The sequence below is a fragment of the Myotis davidii genome, unplaced genomic scaffold, assembly GCF_000327345.1.
Source record: "Myotis davidii unplaced genomic scaffold, ASM32734v1 scaffold441, whole genome shotgun sequence".
In the NCBI taxonomy this organism is placed as follows: domain Eukaryota; kingdom Metazoa; phylum Chordata; class Mammalia; order Chiroptera; family Vespertilionidae; genus Myotis; species Myotis davidii.
Genome location: NW_006291818.1, coordinates 208,872 through 231,286, shown reverse-complemented (window position 1 = coordinate 231,286; position 22,415 = coordinate 208,872). Strand labels below are relative to the sequence as shown.

The 22,415-nt window shown below is 36.7% G+C and overlaps 1 protein-coding gene and 1 pseudogene across 3 annotated transcripts in view; one reads left to right on the top strand and one right to left on the bottom strand.

Moving 5' to 3' along the window:
* SLTM (SAFB like transcription modulator) overlaps window positions 1–22,415 on the bottom strand; it is a 66,747-nt gene that overhangs the window by 5,678 nt on the left and 38,654 nt on the right. For 2 of the 3 annotated variants that reach the window (XM_015564958.1, XM_015564959.1), the window contains exons 5-18: window positions 20,922–20,949; window positions 19,126–19,540; window positions 18,474–18,523; window positions 15,879–15,997; window positions 11,780–11,929; window positions 11,453–11,556; window positions 11,190–11,356; window positions 10,617–10,702; window positions 10,224–10,387; window positions 7,681–7,861; window positions 6,821–6,945; window positions 5,315–5,485; window positions 1,812–2,126; window positions 1,562–1,703 (exon numbers count right to left, since the gene is read on the bottom strand). In XM_015564958.1, coding sequence (XP_015420444.1) covers window positions 1,562–1,703; window positions 1,812–2,126; window positions 5,315–5,485; window positions 6,821–6,945; window positions 7,681–7,861; window positions 10,224–10,387; window positions 10,617–10,702; window positions 11,190–11,356; window positions 11,453–11,556; window positions 11,780–11,929; window positions 15,879–15,997; window positions 18,474–18,523; window positions 19,126–19,499 — 2,148 coding nt within the window. In that variant the 5' untranslated portion in view covers window positions 19,500–19,540; window positions 20,922–20,949. Of the gene's footprint in view, window positions 1–1,561; window positions 1,704–1,811; window positions 2,127–5,314; window positions 5,486–6,820; window positions 6,946–7,680; window positions 7,862–10,223; window positions 10,388–10,616; window positions 10,703–11,189; window positions 11,357–11,452; window positions 11,557–11,779; window positions 11,930–15,878; window positions 15,998–18,473; window positions 18,524–19,125; window positions 19,595–20,921; window positions 20,950–22,415 lie in introns of all 3 variants that reach the window. The other variant, XM_015564957.1, reaches the window with a different exon arrangement.
* LOC102752381 lies at window positions 2,663–3,220 on the top strand (annotated as a pseudogene).

Here is a 22,415-nt window from a genome sequence, read left to right as displayed (position 1 = left end):
TTTTAAATACACATTACCAAAATATTAAAAGTATTTATGATATAGTAATAGTGCTTCTTCATTCATAAATTAACTAGATCTAGCAATAAGTCTGAAAACTGCCATAACTGAAATGATCAATTAAACTCTCCTAACACTATAAGTGATGAGCAGTAAGGAGGACCAACAGTCTGCTGAACTACCTGCAGCATCCGTGTTGTGATATGAAAAAGCATGTTTTCTATTCCGGATGAAAGCATAGGTATTGCTGATACTCCTGTGGTTTGTGGCCTACATTTATAATAGAAGGAAATTCTGTATTTCAATTAGAAGTTATAGTCATCTTTTTATCATCCAAGTTCAGAGATCCCTAGGAATATAAGAACTAGAGTGTGGACAATAAGTGTGCGCCTATGGATGAGGACAGTGGGTGGGGAATGAGGGCGGAGGGTGGGGTGGGAACTGGGTGGAAGGGAGTTATGGTGGGAAAAGAGTAACAAATATAATAATCTGAACAATAAAGATTTAATTTAAAAAAAAAAGAAAAGAAAAATAGAATTTTTGAGGGAGGAACAGGATCTCTCCCAGGACATCTTTCCTAAATGAATATCTGAACGCAGAGGGCTAGTCTATGATACTGCCTTGGTTTCACTCTAACTACAGCAGGATATCTGATTATATACCCAGGCTTACGGTTTACAGGTAAACAGCTCAATGAAATGATCTACTGAATATTTCCACTTATTAGAAACATTAAAGCTGATAATGTCACCAGGCCCAAATTTATGTCATAAATGCTCTAAACAATCAGAAAGTATACAGTGGTGTTAGCAAGAATGCCAATGGATTAAATTTTTTTCTAGTAAAAAAAGTCCGTAAAAGCCCTGGCCCATTGCTCAGTGGTTAGAGCGTTGGCCTGTGGACTGAAGGGTTGTGGGTTTGATTCCTGATCAAGGGCACATACCTCATCAAGTGCCTGCAGGCCTATACTCAAGTGCGGCACCACAGTGTCTACAATGAGTGATTTGCACTGTGGAGCACAGCTACATAGGAGTGGCAAAGTGCCTTTTGGGGCAGCCAGGGAAATACTTTTGTTTGATAACTGGAGCTTGACTTTGTCAAACAGCACTTTGTTGCACCTACCTTTGCTTTGTCAAATGTAAATCAGATAATAAACCTGAGTGTCTTCTTAAATTAAGAAAAAAAAAAAGGGCACATACCTCAGTTGCCCAGTAGGGGTGTGTATGGGAGGCAAGCAATCAATGTGTCTCTCTCATACAGATGTTTCTCTCCCCACCTCTAACTTCCACTCTCTCTAAAAATCAACAGAAAAAATATCCTCAGGGGACGATTAATAACGACAACAACAACAACAAAATGAACAAGAATTTCAGGGTTAATATCCAACTTCTTTGAATTACTGATGTTCAATTACTGACAGTAAAATATGAAAAATACGAAGATTTTTTACAGGAAACTAGTCTCCCAGTCATTCTAATCAACCAATCTAGGTCACACCAAAATGATAAGTCCTCTAAAGTGATTTCCGAAGAGCTGAGCATAAACCTTCCTTAGCACTTACCTGTGCTCCACTTCCTCGGTCTGTAATGACCCTTTCTCCTTCTCTGTTGCCATAGCTGGAAGCGTTACTGCGACTCCCGGGTGGGGCCCCTCTTACACTGTGTCCTGACACTTCTCTCCCAGATCGCTCTGGCCTTTCAACTCTGTTAAACAAAACCCCAAAAGGTATGCGATCAAAATTCTATTATAACTTTCTTTTAACCCAAATGCAATATATGCCACCATGCAGACATTAGAAACTACACGAATACCTTGCTTCCCGTTTGTCACTGGACATGCCTCCTTCACTTTTCCAGGTGGAGGTCCTAGAGGGAGTGGGCCCTGCTTCTCGTGGATGTCTCGGGTGAGTGATATCAGGCCTATCGTGAATGATCACAGTTCTCCTCTCTTCTCGCTCCCCTCGTACTTCACGCCTGTCTGTTTCTCTAAGTTCATTTCTTGGTGGTGGAGGTTCATTTCTCCTGGAATCACTGAAATTTTTGGGATACCTTTCAAAACCTGGATCTTCTCTTCGTGCAGTAGGACGTGTTTTTTTCCCGTCACTTTGACCAACAAAGCGTTCTCGCCTATTGTTTATCCAAAACAAAGAACAAAGGTCCTCAGAAGTACTTACTTGGCCTTATTCTTCTTAACTTTATTTACATAACCTACAATAGTTACATCTTCTGTAAAAATTAACATGGCAAAGCCACCAAAATATCCACAATTATTGATTGCTAGAGGCCTGGTACAGAGATTTGTGCACGGGTGGGGTCCCTCAGCCTGGCCTACACCCTTTCACAATCTGAGACCCTTTGGGGGATGTCGGACTGCCAGGTTTCGGCCTGAGGGATGTAGCAGTGCCAAAGCAGCAGGTGGTCGGATGGGAGCCCCAGCCAGGGCTGGGCGCAGCTCCACCACTGCTCATCTCAGACCTGCTGCACCTGCTGCCACCACTTTGTAGAACTGCTGCAGAGACAGGAGAGGCTCCCATCGCCAGCTGAGAGCCTGGCTTCTGGCTGAGCTACTCGCCTGCTGTGGGAGCCCACTGACCACCAGGGGGCAGCTCCTGCGTTGAGCATCTGCCCCCTGATGGTCAGTGAGCATCATAGCGACTGGTCGTTTGGGTTGTTTGGTTGTAATGGTCACTTAGGCTTTTATATAGATAGATAACTCATAATCTCTTAAACTGAGCTAAATGTCTGGCATGATGGTTGGTTTTTTAGCATCCAGGAGGGATTACGTCAAACATTCAAGGCACTACCAACCTGAAGGATATTTCACTGCTCTTAACAATTGAGGCACATCCAAAGCTAACAGTACTCCCACTTAGTTTTAAAGATTAAGATAAAGCCAATCCTTTCCGGCGGTGACGACCTCCCCCACGACAATATGCCTTTTGCTAAGAATCTCCTCCATCCCTCTCCAGAAGAGAAGAGGAAACAAAAGAAGAAACACCTGGTGCAGAGCCCTAATTCCTACTTCAAGGACATAAAATGCCCAAGATGCTATGAAATCACCACTGTCTTTAGCCATGTGTGCTGGTTGCTCCACTGTTCTCTGTCAGCCAACAAGAGGAAAAGCAAGGCTTACAGAAGGATGCTCCTTCAGAAGGAAGCAGCACTAGAAGCACCTCAAATCAAGATGAGTGGGAAACCATCCCAATAAACACATTTTGGATTAAAAAAAGAAGAAGATAAAGCCAACCTATTTAACGTTGTTATGGTGGCCTATCAAACTAATTTTTAATACTGAATCATATTCCCAGGAACAAAACTGAACATGCAAAAAGAGAACAGTTGAAATCACTGTGCTGTGTGCTGGGAGCTGGAGAGTTCTGCCAAGATAATCTGGGCCTACATAAGATTTGGGAGTTATCTGTCTGAGATAAGCCCAGAAAACAGTAACTCAGACCAAAAAAATGCTCTGTTCACCAGTATCCCCAAAAGGAGACTTCACTCCAACAAGTAGTATATGAAAATGAATCTACTGTCTCTATTTTCCTAAAGCCTTTTTATATTTTCTAAATTAATGAGTGCTAAATACAGTTATTCAGTTTTAAATGCCACCACTAGGGGAAAGAGAAATGAGTGAAGAAATAATTGTTTAATATATTTGCAGCTACAGTAGAAGAAATAAATCTAATATATTAATTCATATACTAGTAAAGCCATCTACTATAAATTGTGATGTCACCTTGAAGTTTTATCATGTTATCCAGGATACAAATTTATTCTTTGTTTAAATCTGGGTTATTATGGCAATTTTTAGTTGACTAGTTGTTTTTCCTTGGCTACCTCTTAATTTTCTTCATATTACAATCCTCTTTAGCTGTCCCTTATAAATTCTGTATTATAAAACTTGAGCGATTTGAATGACTGAGAGAAGTTGCTGCCATTCACAGGCATTATTTGGACAGTTCACAGAACTCATGAATAAAATGAGGGCATTTTGTGCTTGTGGCTTTGTTTTTTCTTTAAGATTTTGTTTTTTTAGAGAGAAGGAGAGGGAGAGGGAGAGGGAGAGGAACATTGATTGCCTACTGCATGCCCTGACTGGGGATCGAGCCTGCAACCCAGGCATGTTCCCTGACTAGGAATCAAAATGGTGACCTTTTGGTGCACAGAACTATACTCAACCAATGGAGCCACACCAGCCAGGATAATGGTGTTTTTTAAATTTTTATTTTTGTTCTATTTTATTATTTATGTTGCAGCATTTTTATATTTGGAAAGGAGAATACAGAGCATAACATAAAGTAAAGGAAAACAAAGGTCTGCAACTGAATTGATGACTTTTCCATGGAGTATGTATGATAACTGCTATGTAAATTATTTTAGTAAATTCGACATTTGAAGGAAAGACTTCTTATATCAGCAAAAGGGTCAAACATTACATTTTTGAAGCCTAGAACTTATTTAAATTAAAAAAAAGTTGGTCTAAAATCATTATAAAGAATACATGGACATCGGTCTACCAGCTGAACTGTCCATTAGAGTAAATCCTGACGGGACAAGTTAGCTGTGGTTGACCCCTGTGTGGCAGTACAATGTCTTGTCTTACTGCAAAAGGACAAAAGCTGCTAGGAAGTTTAGGTTCTTTAGAATAGAATTTTTAAATAGGCAGTTTAGTCTTTGAGGGTTTCTCGAAGTGTAGAAAGTCATCATGTAAACACTACATGTCTAACCATTTTAGAGTGGTGGCTGTTCTCTCTTCAGGAGTTGGTCCACAAAGTGAATTTCAATGATTCATGTTTTCCATGGTCGTTTCTGAATATCTTTCCCACGAGAGAAAGGAAAAGGGAAAGAAGAGCTACACCTAGTGCGTGTGAATTTGGGACCTGTTGGCCAACGGGATTGTCACTGCATGGAAATACAGGTTCAGCTTGTTCACACTTGTTACTGTGTAGCTTCTAAGCTTGGTTCTTAGATCTGTTTCATATTTTAAACTAGTTCCATTTCACAGTTCTAATTATTCAAACCAATTTTTACAGCCTCCTGGGTAGGTCATCTTGACTCTTGAATTATAATATTTTGAGATGTTCTCACACCAAAATGTACCAAACAGTGCAGAGAGTGAAGGCAATTTACAGCAAACAAAACAAAACAAATACACAGCTTATTTCATTTGAAAAACAAAAACCAAACATACGATTTGTTTTGAACACTCAGTTCTGACCTATATACTTTAAGACCTATAGATTTTAAGAGAACCAAACTTATCAATAGCAAGGTTCATATACTAAATACAACAATTTTCAACATAATCTATTTACCTTTCAAAAGATGAGGACTGTACTGATGAACTCTCAGGAAACCTGCCCCTCTCTCGGTGATCAAAGTCATTAAATCTGTTCTGTTGGCGAGAGTAGTCAGATCCATGGCTGAATCGTGCATCAGTATCTAGAGACAACTTTTTATTCTCGCTCCAGTAAGGATCATCTCGCCTTGAAGAGAAATATTTGCTAATTTATATAAATTAATATTACAATAACCAAACAACACTTACTTGGAGTCATACATACCACATGCTAGGAACTGTGGATACAGAGGGCTAATAAACTCAAAACACAAAACATTCTGTTATAAGAACGAGCTAGCAACGAATTATTAAATTATGTAAAGTCATATAGTATTAGAGGAATTTCACAGGAGAGAAAGTAGTTGAAAATTTGTCTGCTTTAAAATTATCAGATGGAAAAGGCAAATGAGGTAAAACATTCAATATACCATTTTAGCAGTAAAATTCTTTTTTTTTAATGTGCTTTTTTCGTTTGTTTTGTTAATATATTTTTATTGATTTCAGAGAGGAAGGAAGAGGGAAAGATCAAAACATCAATGATGAGAGACAATCATTGATCGGCTGCCTCCTACAGGCCCCCTACTGGGGATCAAGCCCGCAACACGGGCATGTGCCCTTGACCGGACCCAGGACCCTTCAGTCCGTAGGCCAACCCTCTATCCACTGAGCCAAACCAGCCAGGGCTAGTAGTAAAATTCTAACCAGCAGTATACAAACTTTTCAGCTATACTTAATTTTAGGAAGGTTTGAGGGATTAAGTCCCAAGCACAATTCATTCATTACACCTATTTCTCAACACAATCCACTAAATCTCATAGATTTCATATTAAAATTAAATGATTATATTTTTGAAATCTATTGTGAATCATGAACACAGACACACACAGAATCTATATTTGAGCCTTCCCAAGTTATGGCATCCATTTTTTTAAAAACATATTTTATTGATTTTTTTTTTTTACAGAGAGAAAGGGAGAGGGATAGAATTAGAAACATCGATGAGAGAGAAACATCAATTAGCTGCCTCCTGCACACCTCCTACTAGGAATGTGCCCGCAACCAAGGTACATGCCCTTGAAGGGTCCCGGAATCAAACCTGGGACCCTTCAGTCCACAGGCCGATGCTCTATCCACTGAGCCAAATCGGTTAGGGCTATGGCATCCATTTTTGTTATCAGTAGTACCTTGTAAGAATGTTGAAAACGGGTCTGAGAACAACCACTGAAACCTACTATAACCATGTATTTCCATCATATTGGGAAAACATTTGGCATTAGGAAGGAAAGAGAAAGGAAAGCAGACTCTTCCTACTTGATTATGAGCTAAGCACACTCCATTACTGCAATCATTCCCATCCCTGTGGATCATGACCTCTTTACTCCAGGGATGGTTGCCTATACTTTCTAGTTCTCTAGTTAGTTTTAGCTTGAAAGGAGTAAGACAGCAAGTCTAACTGTAAAAGAAAAAAGCAAACATTTACCTATGATCTACATCACGTGGGCGTTTCAAAGAATTCCTTTTTTCTTGTTCATAACGAAGCTGCTGCTGTTGCCTTCTCAGTTCCTCTCGTTCTCTAGCAATACGTTCAGCTTCCTTACGACGTTCCTTCAGACAACACAGAAGGAAGAACCAACCAATGCAAAATGAAAACATAAGGTAAGTATATATGCAACCTTGTTTTAATCCTGTCATTAAGAAACCATCATAGACAATCACTAGGCAAAACACTTGGGACAAATACATAAACAAATATGACTCTAGGAATCAGTAATCTAGGCTATAGTTACTATTCTGCAACATTAAAAATAAGAGATTGATTGGGTGGTAAAAGCTGGCAAGTAATTGGGAAGGTCAGATTTAGTTCAATCATTTGATTCAAAGGAAAGCACCCACAGGGAATTAGAAATAGAGTTCTTAAAACATATGGGCACTAAGGGCCTTAAACCCTGGATGCAATTCTGCAGAGAGGCATTATTACCTTCCAGCCTTGGGAAATCATTCCCACTATAATATGTAAGGAAACAGTTATTTCCTAAGATTGGGATAGTGACAGAGCCTGGATTACAACTACTCTGGACTCATAGTCCTATGCTCAGACTATTAGGCTGCCATGATATTGCAGAGCTTGAGTTATTACCAATTGGCTAGAACAAAGTCAATACTCAATGTATTTTTAACTAGCATCTAATTTCATTGTTATCTTTCAGGGGTACTTAATAAATGCTCATTAGCTGAACTCATTCCATAGAAGCTTTACCAAAGTAAAGCAAATTTCAGGGCAAAAATCACAGGGTTTGGAAAAGGTCAGTTATTTAAGATGAAAAGATTTTCTGACTGCACCTGTTCAATACGAATGCGTTCCCTTTCCAAGCGTTCGCGTTCCATTCTCTCTCTCTCTAGTTTTTGCCTTTCAATTTCTAGGCGCTCTCTCTCTCTGAGTAAGCGTTCCCGTTCTTCCCGTTCACGAATTATTCTAATGCGTTCTCGCTCTCGACGCTCTCTTTCTGCAATCTCTCTTCGTCTAACAAAAATCAGTATTTAGAAATACTTAAATTATGCTAGCACTGTGTGAAAGAGAATAATTTTTTAATTTGAAATTTTTATTGAGATTGGCAATTTTAAACTTCAACTTAGAATCTAAGTAGTTTTAATATAATTGGAAAGAAAACTCAAAATAAGAAAACTTTAAACAGACCCCAACACTGTCACTTATTTATTAAGACTGTCAACTGAGCAGCTGAATTTTATACAGTATTGCCTCTTAGATGATTCCTGCTTAAATAAAAATCCCACTATAATAATAGCCCATTAATAAATTGACATTTTGAAAAGGAGATATTCTACATATATAAATTTACAAAACTACAATTTACATTGTTTCTGACAAAAATTTCTATAGTATACAGTCTATGTCCTTAAAGAAGGTTACCTTATTTTGATGACTTGGGGGTTATACTCATCAACGTGAATTACAGCAAATCTTATATATAATAAAATGGAGGCCCTTCAGGGCTTTTTTTGAGTATTCATTAGCCCATAACAGATGGCTCCAGGTAAATGCATTTTTTAGTCAGGAGATAGCTCAAATGTTTGCTGAACTGAATTAACTTCTCATATCAGACTTTTAATAGTTTTTGTCATTTCCTCATTCTAAGGAACTCAGTGTACTTTGTCTCTCAGTATGTCTTCCTCCATCAACCTAGTAGTTCTCAATCCCCCATGGAAATCTGAGGGGCATTTTTAATCATTACGACGACCATGGAGTACTACCAGCATTTACTGAGTAGGGACCAAGGATTCTAAATATCTTATGATGCACAGGATAGTCCTGCACAAGAAAAAACTGTCCAATACTCCTAATATCTTTCAAATGACATAATGGACATTTATGTCATTAAAACACAAAAAAAAAATCACCTTAAAAAATCTGAGCCTAAAACTTATTTTTAATAAATGCTAGGTTGGCTTGTTTGCTTTGACATGGTTTAATATTCACTACAATTTCCAGAAATGCAACTTCCTGCAAAAAAAAGGGGGGGGGGTATTATATTCTCTTGAAAACTTCACTAAGAGTTGTTCACCACTTCAGAAACGACGTCATGATGTCAACACCACTCCTGGTCTTTGACTCACCAATACGACATACCAATATCAGTCTGTATTTGTAGCTGTCACATTTTCATTGAGTCTAAAGAGGGGTACAAACATCTGACTACTTCATTAGGTCTTCTGGAGAGGCATGCCTAAACATTCACATCTGGAATACATGCTTCATTATAAATTACTTTATTTCTCCTTTAAATTAGAGTTAAGGCATCATATTGATTTTCTGGGAAATTATTTGTATAGGTAGGTACATTATATATCAATTTTATTTCAGAATAGTAAATAGGGTACTGCAACTTTTTTGTTACATATAAAAGGGTTATGAGTCAGATAGTTTTGAGAATTGCTGCTCTAGTAGCCACTACTCTTTTTCTCAACTTGTCATTTAAATAGGAAGCTCAGAATATTGGGACCTCATAAAAAAAGGGGAAAAGGGTTCTAAGTAAAGCAAGGATTATTTCCTTTTAGTAAAGTGTGCGGCAATAACAGTATTATTTAAGTTGACAGAAATATCTCTGGCCTAACACTCTTGTGTATGAATAGGTGAAATCCCATAAGTTACCTCTCAATTAGATAGGTTAATTTTTGGAAATTTATATTATAAAACACTTTAACAAGGATATTTTAAGTGGTATCCAAAAATTAACATTCAAAAGCAAATTGGCACTCATGGTGAACAGCTAAGATACTGCCACCAAAAGTAGAAATGTTTTTTGTTCTCAGTTTCTTTTAAAGAGAATTCTTGGTTTGAGAGATAGAGCTTGAACAAAATAAGATTTACAGGGCAAATCTTCCTTCACTGGGGCTCTAATCCAAAGTAAAATACATGTTTTCTAAAATGTCAACATACTATTTGAATACTATAGCTTACATTGAGACTATCTTATCTCAAAAATCAAATTTTTCTTTAAAATCATCTTTTATGGCAGCAACTTTGGAGAGGAAAGAGCATTGGACTTGGAGTCAGAAGACTTGGGTCTGAGTCCCGACTCTGCCACTCATTAGCAATGTGGCATTGGAAGAGTCATTTAGCCTCTCTGGGCCTTTTTATTTCTCAATTATTTAATGGGCATAACTACCCTTACAAGACTGTTGAGACAGAGACAATAGATGGAAAGGTAACTTTGTAAATTGTAAAACAGCATGCAAACTTGAGAAATAATTAGGTTTTACTCTATTTCTTAAAAGTGGCAAATAGCTTTCTGTGGGAATACAATTCTAATAGTATTAAATATGTACTTATAGTTAAAGACAGGTATAAAATAGGCTGTTTCTACCTTCGAAGTTCCATTGCTTGTCGCAATCTTTCAAAACGAACTAAATGTTCTCTTAGTCTTTGTTCCTTCATCTTTTCAAAAGGCAAGATGTCTTTCCTTCTGTAGTCTTTGTCCCTTCTTTTATCTAGGCTAGCTCTCTCCTTTTCCTTGCTTCTTCCATGAATCTGTAGGAAAAAATTATAGAAGGACTAGATGTTACAATAATTTTGGACTGTTTTCCATGTTCAGCTGGTCATTTAAAAACCTTAAGTGAGTAATGGCATTCCATTTTTCTTAGATTTTCTAACATGGCATTATTACAGAGCTAAATTAAAGAGGAAGGTTACAGAGATCCTGAATTATCTTTTTTTGCAGACAGTAAAATTATATACAACATCCCTTTCAAAGACTTACTTTCTCATATCTTCCTCTTCTTGATGGCCTACAATGATCTCCTTTAGTTTGGTCTAGTATTACCATATGTCCAGGGCTCTTAGAACCTAAGAGAGAGAAAAAATATTAGATAAACATTAGATAAATGTTGAAAAATTATTTCATTTAAAAAATATAATGTGAAAATGCTGAATTCTTAGACAACTAGATATTCACAAACCAATACATGAAATTAAAAAACCAACTTATTTTATGAGAACATAAATGCAAAGTTTTTAGAACTAGCTCAATCTGCTAATGCAAATATTTTCAGTAATACCAAAGGATCCCAACTCAAGAATAGTTGTCAATCTATGATAGAATTAAGGCAGCCCAGACTTAATAGTAAGGAGGCTTAGTGCGACAAACACATTTGTTTTCTAAGAGTAAAAAATAAGACAATTAGTCCTATTGGACCTCCTTTTCTAAAACAGTAACATCTAACAATGAAGTTTAAATATTTATCTGGTTTTAATTTCAAGTTTTCCCTTCCACTGTAAAATTAAGTTGTAGAATAAATTAAAAAGAGATTGAGAAGAGAGATACATAGCATACTTATTCGCTTCTTTTCTTCACTTTTTTTAATGAATTCAGAAGTTTGGCCACTTGATCCATTCTCATTCTTCTCATCTTTACCTTCCATTTTCTTAGTATCCTTGCTTTCCTTTTTTTCAGATTTCTCAGACAGCCTTTTCTCTTCTTTTTTGACAGAGGCTTGTGTCCTGACCACAGCACCGCATGCAAGAACACAACAGAATGAGAACTAGTGCATCAATGTACCAAAAAGTCAATGTACTTATCAAAAAATAAATCCTTACTTGCTACTTCTATCACTCATGTTTTTTTTGTCCCCAGAATTTCTGGAACTACTCTTTTCATCATTTTCTTTCTTTAATTCTTTCTTAGATGGATCACCTTTAACCTGAAAGGTTCAAATAGAAAAAAAAAAACTTTATGTTTTAAAGTTACATTTTTATGATTATTAAAAGTATATTGATGGTTGAAAATTTGAAAAATATAAACGCTAAAAAAATAAAAATGAATGCATAAAAATCATTCTTAATTTTACGTCTTACTAGTGTAACATTTTTAAATTGAGAATTACTAGTCCTCAAAGTAACCCTTTATAAAACAGGTAAGCTTACTTTTTCAACAGAGATTAACTGTCCATGCAGCTCAGTGCGATGAAGATGTGCAATACACCTGGACACCTCTGTGCTTGAAGACATAGTTACTATGCCATAGCACTTGGCTCCAGGACTTCGAGCATTTGTAACTACCTTTGCACTCAGAACCTGTAAAATAAGATTATACTTTAGAAAGTTTTACTTCACAACTACACAGATTTTAAACAGATGAAACTTCAGATCTGAGACTATTCAAGTTAAAGGATCTATTTAGGTACATAAATTCATGATAAGGACAAATTTGCATACATATAGTATATGTTTCATATACTTTTGATCACCATCTACCTTGCCTATAAATACTTAGTAAATATTCAAGGGAACAATGTAAAGCATCAAAAAGCAATTTATAATGAACTCATGTGCGTATTTGCGTAACCCATGGACATAGATGGTAGAGTGGTGAGGGCTTCAGGGGGTAGAGGGGTTGCAGAGGGCAATGAGGGGGGGGTGAAGGGACATATGTAATACTTTCAACAATAAAAATTTATTTTTATAAAAAAAGCAATTTATCTTTTTAGTTTTTCTTTTTATATTTTTCAAATATACAGCCAAAAACACAGTTCCATAAATTAAGTAATGGTACCCTTAATGAAAGCAAATACCATTCTCCATTAGATTTGGGCCAAAATTTCTATTACAGGACCCCTTGAATCTCTTAGAGAAAAAAAAGGAAAGAAAGAAAACAAAAAAGATGTGCCACACAGCCAGTGCAGTGGTTGAGCATTGAACCAGGAGGTCACAGTTTGATTCCCGGTCAGGGCTCATGCCAGGGTTGTGGACTCACTCCCCAGTGTGGGGACATGCAGGAGGCAGCTGATCAATGATTCTCTCTCATCATTGATGTTTCTATCTCTCTCTCCTCCTGCCTTCCTCTCTGAAATCAATAAAAAAAAAAAGGGTGTCTAGAAAGTTCCTAAGTGGGTTTTAACATTGTTCTATACTATAAGAAGCTTTCACAAATAATCAGCCATATATAAAAAAGCAGCCTTAAAAATGCATTCTAGCCGAAACTGGTTTGGCTCAGTGGATAGAGCATCGGCCTGCGGACTGAAAGGTCCCAGGTTTGATTCCGATCAAGGGCATGTACCTGGGTTGCGGGCACATCCCCAGTAGGAGATGTGCAGGAGACAGCTGATCAATGTTTCTCTCTCATCGATGTTTCTAACTCTCTCTCTCCCTTTCTCTCTGTAAAAAATCAATAAAATATTTTTAAAAAAAGCATTCTAAAATTTATACTTTAAAAAGACACTTTCCGCCCCAACCGGTTTGGCTCAGTGGATAGAGCGTCAGCCTGCAGACTCAAGGGTCCCAGGTTCGATTCCGGTCAAGGGCATGTACCTTGGTTGCGGGCACATACCCAGTGGGGAGTGTGCAGGGGGCAGCTGATTGATGTTTCTCTCTCACCGATGTTTCTAACTCTCTATCCCTCTCCCTTCCTCTCTGTAAAAAGTCAATAAAATATATTTAAAAAATAAAAAATAAGACACTTTCCATTTATGGCCTTTTAAAATGTCTATTCATATAAAAGCAACAAGTAATTTCAGCTTTAAAAAACGCACAGTTAGGAAATATAAGGCAGAGATGGGTGAGTGAGAAGAAAAGAAAAGTGAGAGAGAACAATCTAGGGTGAACAGAGAGGAAGACAGACATAATGCCAGGAAGAGGTAAACAGGGAATTTAGGAGGTTTTATGGTTATAGGTGGCTAGAAACTTAGCTTTTATCTTTAACTCTGGGAAAGGCCAACTTGCCCAACAGCAATTTTATCAAGTGTGTGGTATCCTTTTATAGGTTTAGTCCTAATAAATGCCAACATTAAAATACTGTTTATTACCTCTAACAATAAATTACTGAAAGTTATACAAAAAGTATACCACAGCTGCCCTGGACAGTGGTTAGAGCAGGGGTGGGCAAACTTTTTGACTTGAGGGCCACAATGGGTTCTTAAACTGGACCGGAGGGCCGGAACAAAAGCATGGATGGAGTGTTTGTGTGAACTAATATAAATTCAAAGTAAATATCATTACATAAAAGGGTACGGTCTTTTTTTTCAATAGTTTTATTCATTTCAAACAGGCCGGATCCGGCCCGCCGGCCGTAGTTTGCCCACGGCTGGGATAGAGAGTCATCCCACACACTGAAAGGCACAGGTTGGATTCCTGGCCCCAGTCAGGGCATATGTCAGAGGCAACCAGTGTGGGAGGCAACCAATCAATGTGTCTTTCTCACATCGATGTTTTTCTCTCTCTCCCTCCTCCTCTCCTACTCTCTCTAAAAGTCAATGAAAAAAATATCCTCGGCCCTAACCGGTTTGGCTCAGTGGATAGAGCATCGGCCTGTGGACTGAAGGGTCCCAGGTTTGATTCCAGTCAAGGGCATGTACCTTGGTGGAGGAGACATCCCCAGGAGGGCTTGGCAGGAGGCAGCTGATCGATGTTTCTCTCTCATCGATGTTTCAAACTCTCTATCCCTCTCCCTTTCTCTCTGAATTCAATAAAAATATATTTAAAAAGAAAAAAAATCCTCGGGAAAAGATTAACAAAAACGAAACAATACATTATTGAAAATAAAACAGGAAGTATACCACAGCTGCCCTGGCTGGCGTCTCAGTTGGTTGAGTATCATCCTATACACCAGGAGTACCTGGTTCAATTCCTGGTCAAAGGCACATGCTCAGATTACAGCTCCATTCCGGTAGGGGATGTGCAGGAGTTAACCTATCTCACATCAATGTTTCTCTCTCACCTTCCCTTCCTCTCTAAAAATCAACAAACGGTTCTTTAAAAAAAAAAAAAAAAAGGTATAACACAACTGATCTCGGGACTATAATTCTCAGTGTTCTGTTCTTGTATAATTAAATTAGAAAACAAAAAAACCCATCAACTCCTAAAATCAAGAAAACAGATTTTTATAATATTCACTAGAGGCCCAGTGCACGAAAATTTGTGCAATTGAGGGGGGGTGGGCACGGGTCCCCTCAGCCCAGCCTGCGCCCTCTGGTAGTCCGGGACCCCTCAGGGATGTCCGACTGATGGCTCAGGCCCGCTCCCTTGGGGAACGGGCCTAAGCTGGCAGTTGGACATCCTTAGCACTGCCACGGAGGCAGGAGAGACTCCTGCCACCACTGCTGTGCTGGCCAGCCATGAGCCAGCTTCTGGCTGAGCAGGGCTCCCCCTGTGGAAGTGCACTGACCACCAGGGGGCAGCTCCTGAGTTAAGTGTCTGCCCCCTGGTGGCCAGTGCGCATCATAGTGACCGGTCGTTCCCAGTCGTTCCACCATTAGGGTCAATTTGGATATTATCTTTTTATTACATAGGATTAATGGCTATTTGCCAGTATTGATTTAATAAATATTTGAAAGCCTATCATGTGCACACACAGCAGATAAGGCCCCTGTTATCAATTAGCTTACAGTGGAGTAGGTTAATAAATAATGTATTTTAATATTTAAGTAGAAACTAATGAGTGCCCTAAGGGTTACAGATAACTGCAATTCAATTTAACAACTATTAATTGAATATTCAATTCATTTTTTACTATTTTTCTCTTTCGTTAGTTTTCCCTTGTCAGAGAAACTTTTCCTAGTGAACCAAACCACAGTAAAGCCTCCCCTTTTGTTCTCTTAGCATCATGTACCCTGCCATTACAGCACATATCACTTCATCTAACTAAGTATTATTTTTACCAGTTTCACATTTTTCTCCAGCACTGGACTGTTTTGTTTTTTCCAATTCTATATCCCATTGCATAATATTACTCTACCTATATTTTCTAGATGACCAGATCTGCCTCAGCAATCCTAGGTCCTAGAAAAATCAGGGTGAATGTGATGAATAAAACTCAGTTCTCGGCTTAAGTGGGCTCAAAATATGAGCTTTCAATACAAAGATTCCCCAGGGCTCAGAGTGAGATAATATGATGAAACTCACCATTACCATAGAACTCAATAATTATGCCTATATCAGTCCTAAGAGAAATAAGAGAAACAACTTTGACTAAATCCTTGTTTCAAATAAAGATAGTAGAAACATGGATAAAAAGGCAAAAAGAATGTACCTTTCCATATTTGCCAAAGAGGTTCTTCAAATCAGCAGCTTTGGTATTAGAAGAAAGTCCACTAACCCAGATATTTTTAGTTGAGCTTCCACTGCTCCCACTAGTACTACTTGTACTTCCTAGAATAGATTCAATTATCAGACAGTTAAGTATCACAATTGGATTTTTTTAAAACAAAATTATTAGGACCACATTCTTTCAAAACTATAAAATCCTCTCATTTAATTTTGACAGTATAACTTACTTTGTCAAAACCAACCACAGTAATAGGCAATACAACCATAGTGAGGAAACAAGTCTGAATACTGCATTCTTTCTACTAAATGAATTTTAAGTGTATAAAAACATCAACCACATGGTCTTGGACTTTTGCTGTTAAGTGTAATAATTTATACGCTACCACTGCACTACATAAATACAGGCAACCAGGAAACAGTTATCTAGGGATGAAAGACAGCTTAATTACCTATATTTATTATGGGGTTTAGGTTCTGAAAAATTGGGGGTGCAAGAGGGAAATGTCAAAGCAAGAATTTAAATGTTTAATAACAAAGGCTAACCAACCATCTCATTTTCATTATTTGAGAAAGAGTAAGAGAAAGTGGAAATTATATGCAGTTGGATAACTCTAGACTTAACCAAAGAAAATCTTCTAAAACAAATTAATTATAAGAATAAAGACAGAGCCCTAACTGGTTTGGCTCAGTGGATAGAGCGTCAGCCTGCGGACTGAAGGGTCCCAGGTTCAATTCTAGTCAAGGGCATGTGCCTTGGTTGCGGGCACATCCCCAGTAGGAAGTGTGCAGGAGGCAGCTGATCTATGTTTCTCTCTCATCGATGTTTCTAACTTTCTATCCCTCTCCCTTCCTCTCTGTAAAAAATCAATAACTATATTTTTAAAAAGTTTGTATAAAAAAAAGAATAAAGACAGAAACCTTAACATTCTTTAGATAGGCAAACGGTTATATGAATGATTTCTGTATTATTTCCATACACAAATTACAGTTTCATACATACAAATGTCAGTTCTTAGACTATAGGCCTAGTTAGTCATCCTTCAGTGCGTTTCTTCAAATGTGCTGTTATTGAAGGGGAATTTTCATTCATTTGACTTTATTTGGCAACTAATTCTTACCCACTATAAGTATATAAGCAATTAAAAGTAACAATTTTAATAGCTTCAAGTTAATATATGTAGAAAGAATTAAAATTTTCAATGTTTTTAAAGACTATGTGCCACAAGTTTTAGTTGAAGAATTAGTCAGTGTAGACTTATGAGAAGACAACATACACCTACCTGACTCGAATATTTTAAATATGAATGGTTGCTGCATTCCTATTCTTATGGAACACATTTATTAAAAGGATCTGTTTTATCTTATGAAATGTCAACCAGTTTGTGTATCATTTTTGTTACCAGTAACATTTGAGCCCACATATTTTTCTAATTACAGATTTAAACATTTTTAATAGGAGAAAGTTAACATTTAACCAAGATTACTCCTCCTGAATTTAAAGAATAACAATAAATTTATTATATCTTACCTAGTAACCAAAACTGTAAAGGACATAGGTATTGCAATTAATTGTAAATTAATAAACAATCATAAAATTTCTAACTATTAAAATATGCCAAGAAAATACACTAAATAAACCATATAAGACATATGCCACTCCTTTTTGGGGGCACTAAAATAGGTATTTTAGGATTCTGTATTACCTGAATGGTATTATTTCTTTTTAAAAAACAGAAATATTTTTCATGTAGACAGCATATATACAAGATGAAACTATAGCGTATGGCCTTGAGATAACCAGAGACTTCCCAGTAACAGAAAGCAATCAAATATTGTACCTTTAAGCTTACAAGACTTTAAAATAAAACTATTTTCCTATATAAGATTCCAAATAAGTCAAATTAGGAAGTAAATTCTGAAGAATTAAAAATATACTGCATACCGGTTATGTTACTAGAAGTATGCCCTGATTTGATGAATGAAAAACAAAACCAGGGGAGGGACACAGACACTAGGAGGGTGAGGGTATGAGCGGGGAGCGGGGGGATAATGGGGGGATAAGGACACATATGTAATACCTTAATCAATAAAGAAAGGGGGGGGGACCATAAAACCAAATATTAAAGACTGATTTCTTTTAAATATTATATCCCACAAATATCTATAAGTATAATTTATAACACATTTCCTACTAGAAAGAACAGGGATAAGGCTGTGGTGGAGTGTAGGGGTTACAAATGACTGCAACTAGAAATAAAATACTTCTGAAATCATAATGTAAAAACTGGAATATCTATCATATTAATATTCAATACAGTTACTTGAAAACAATGTTAAAAACACATTCCAAAGGGATTTTTAGCATACTCAAATTAGTTTACAAATTAACTAAAAAGTAATGCTTCTATCACACTGAGAGTATGCTGTAGTCTAACTCCATAGTTTACACAAAGGCCATCCAAAATTTTTAGTACATCAATTTCAAGGACTAAATGTCAAAGGAAACCAGATGCAATTATTCCTTTTTTAATGAAAATATACAATTTACCATTGAAATAAATAGAAATAAATCCATTACCTTTGTCATCTTTGGATGATGTCTTGCTGTCTTTAGATTCCTTTGAAGAGCTAAAGAAGCAAATCACCAGAAAAAAAAATTGAAAACAAAAAACAAAGAAACAAAAATCGAACAGCTTGATATTGGCTATATTTCAAACTGGTACTATTCATACAAATTAACAATTCCAAAGGCCTAGATTAGGTTATTTGAACAAATGAGTCCCTTAGGATTCTTGCACTGATTTTCCCCAAGATGCCTGAAGATCTAGATTTTCTGACAATTCTATTCAGTGGATATATGGCCATCTTCTCCAGATTTCAGGACTGGGACTTGACTTCATTTGTGTTGTTAGGACTGATAGTTGTTCATTAACCATCATCACAAGGATTTTTAAAAATAAAACACAAAAAATTGTCAATTTGAAAAAACAAAAAACAACAAAAAAACAAATATATGCTGACAATTCGACAATGCAATCAGTAGAACACACTGCATATTATGAAGATCTTGAAAAAAATTTTTTAAGTAACTTATGACGGTCAAAAATATTATAGGCAGGATCATAAGAACTAATTACAGTACATGGTCTTGAAGCCACCCCCTTAATGTAGAGTGATCTTATTGAATGCTGGAATTCAGTATCGTAAAAAACTGACATAGAAAAACAAACCTCTTTGCTTGACCAGAGGCCCCAGTAGACGAGGGCCCTTTCTTCAAAGTATCCTTTTCTTTGTCTCCAGATTCTGCTTTCTTAGTACTTTCTCTGGCTTCCTTCTCGACAGGATCACCCTTCACGAAGTCTTCCTTCTTACCATCTTTTCGGTTCGCATTCATCTCATAATCCTTGCTTTCCTTCTCCGGGCTCTGTGCAATGGCGTCCTGCCCATCTTTTGGCTTACTTGCTTCAGAATCTGTAATTTTCACATTTTTACCTGTTTCTAGGAGGTCATCACCATCAAAATCCAGAGTGATGGCATCTTCAGCCTGGATTGTGACCGAGATGTTGTCATCCTCAGCTTCTTTCACAGTCGCATTAGCTTCCATCTCTTCGTGAGCTGTGTGATCAGCCTCAGCTAGGTTCCCTTCTGAAGGAAGAGGTTTAGATACTTCTTGTGTACCATCACCAGAACCTGCTATATCTAAGAGGATTTAACAGGAATAAATATGGCAAAACAAGAAGTTTAAACAATTTCATATTCATAAGCTAGAATAGGACCTAGAAAATATAAAGCCAGTTATTAGCACTGATGGAAGGTTAGGAAAAAAACACAAGGGTATTAACTAATATAACAATCCTTTACCCAGGATTACTTATTCTTCATGGGGGAAAAATGATCTCTATATATAGATACTAAACAACAAAACTGAGAAAATGGTTTCATCCTGAGGATACCAGCTCTTCAATTCTGGTTATAAGTTAATGGCATACGGAAGATTTTTTTCCCTCTCCAGGAGATAGTGACGAATGTGAAGATGTTATTCAATGTTCGAATCGTCTTGGGATTTAGTCCTTGTGACCTTCAGAACTCCCATGGTGACGTCTTGAAAGGTCACAGCCTGAGGATATCAGTCAGTCTTCAAAGTATTTCGGGCCCCATCTTTTTCGTTCTTCTTATTTAATTCTTGGGTAGTCCAGAATCATATGGAAAACTGCTACAGAAAGCTCCAAAGATGGCCTGCTCCATTATGTTCAGGAAATTGGTTATTTCCAGTCTTCATCCTGTCCAGTCAGTCCCGTAGGAACCATTTTCAAAAGATGTCTTGCATTCCCCCAAAGAGAAAGACTTCAGGCATGAGATTTTCTTTCAGTCAGTAACTTTACTTCATCATTGCTTCTAGGCTTTTTATTTTGTCTTGCTAAGAACCCTGTCCCATGTCCTTTCTACTCCAAAGTAGGATCCTTTGACCTCTGTCCAAGAACTCTTCCATAATCTTGTACTGACCACATGTATTGCCACAATGTCCCTGTAATTGTAATGGGTGAGACAGCTCTCCTAAACTACTAAAACTGTCAGAAGACTGTATGAAAGTTTGTTTAAGCAACAAACAAAAAGTCAGTCTCTTAGTCACCCACCATTTTTAGGAAAATGTGCAAAATTAACTATCCGTTTACATGCTATAACTCCAATAAGCACATATGAGTTACTGCAGTGCCAGTCTTATGGATATAATCAACTTACTGTATGCTAGAAATTTTTAAATTAAAATTAGGCTAAATAAAAAATGGCATTGTCCACTACAGTAACTAATATGTACCATTAAGTTATAACATATTTTAAGTGTAAAAAGAAAATTAAAACCAATTGAAAAATAAAATCAAAATATTAACTTAATTTATTAAATTGATAAATTTAAAAATAAACGTATTTAAAAATAATACTCAAATAAGGAATGCTTTATTTTCATATAATTTACTGTTTTTCTAAATATCAGCAATTTTGAAACTCTACTTAGCATCACACATACCTTTCTCATTTTCTTCTTCCTCACCATCCTGAAATTCAAAGAATAATTAAATGTTAAATTAAGTCACTTAAAACTGGATTTTAGTAATAGTACAAAATCAGTCAACTTAAATTGGTATATAATTTAACAATATTATTTAGGGATACCTATCACTAACAGATGTAGAATATTCCAATAAAAATAAGAGCCCATTTAAGGAAATGTGGCACATGCCTGATATGATTTTAGATACGAAATCAGGCAAATCCATCAAAAATTAGATAATGCCGTGGATAATTTTTCAGTATTCAAAGCTAGTTTATATAACCCAAATCTTACTCATATTAAGAGCTGCCAATAAAAAGAACAAACTGATTTTTTATGTAACTCAGTTCATTCTTAAGGCACACTGTTCAAAACAGTACAAGAAAATATAACCTCAAGACATACACTTTCATGAGCTTAAATGTATATTAACAAACAAAATAAACAAAAAACACACTCCCCTTTTAGGCATCTCAGAATAAAAGAAGGAAGACTATAAAACTAGTTAGTTTCAAATTATTCATTCCTTCTTATCCGTTAAAAATGAATTCATAGCGCTAGTTGGTTTGGTTCAGTGGCTAGAGCGTTGGCCTGCAGGTTTGATTTCGGTCAAGGCACGTACCTCGGTTGCAGGCTCGATCCCTGGCCCTGGTCTGGGCGCATGCGGGAGGCAACCGATTGGTATGTCTCTCTCACACCCATGTTTTCTCTTTGTCTCTCCCCCTTCCTTTCACTCTCTCTAAAAATCAATGGGAAATATCCTCTGGTGAGGATTAACAAACAAACAAAAAAAGAATTCATAGTTGTCGCATAGACAATGGCTAACCACTCTAATAATTTACATTTAATAAATAAGTTAATATTTGTGCTATAGGTAATCAAAACAAGGTAACTTTTGTTTTTAAATGAGTGATTTTAAAATATGTGATCTTCACCTAATCTAAAATTAAGCATGTGTTAGCTTGAAAACAGGAATACCACAAAGGGAAAAATCTTATTTACACCAAGCAAATACTCCCTGAAGTAATAACACGAAGATAGAACCTACATTTCCCCAAGTTAAATATCATAACGAATAAGCAACGTAATAAGCATTATAGTTCCAATAATACAAAAAATTAAGGGATGTTTTAATTTACAACTTTAAAAAATAAAACCTGTGTAGAAGTAGGTCACTTTCAGTCAAAGCAGTGTGAATTTACCACATACAAAGCTTTAGGGTAGTGATTCTCAAACTTGGGAGTCTGTACTAGTGTCTGGAAGGGCTGATTAAAACATTGCTGAGAGAAACTAAGATGGCGGCAGAGATAAACACCAGGAAATTAATGCCGCTCACAACAATTGATTAATACCTCAGAGAAACAATACGGACTTCATCCAGAACAACAGGAAGCCTGGGTGACTGTAAATTCTACAATCATATAGATGTAGTCCATCTGGTTGTTCTTGAGATATATCCTTTGATAATAA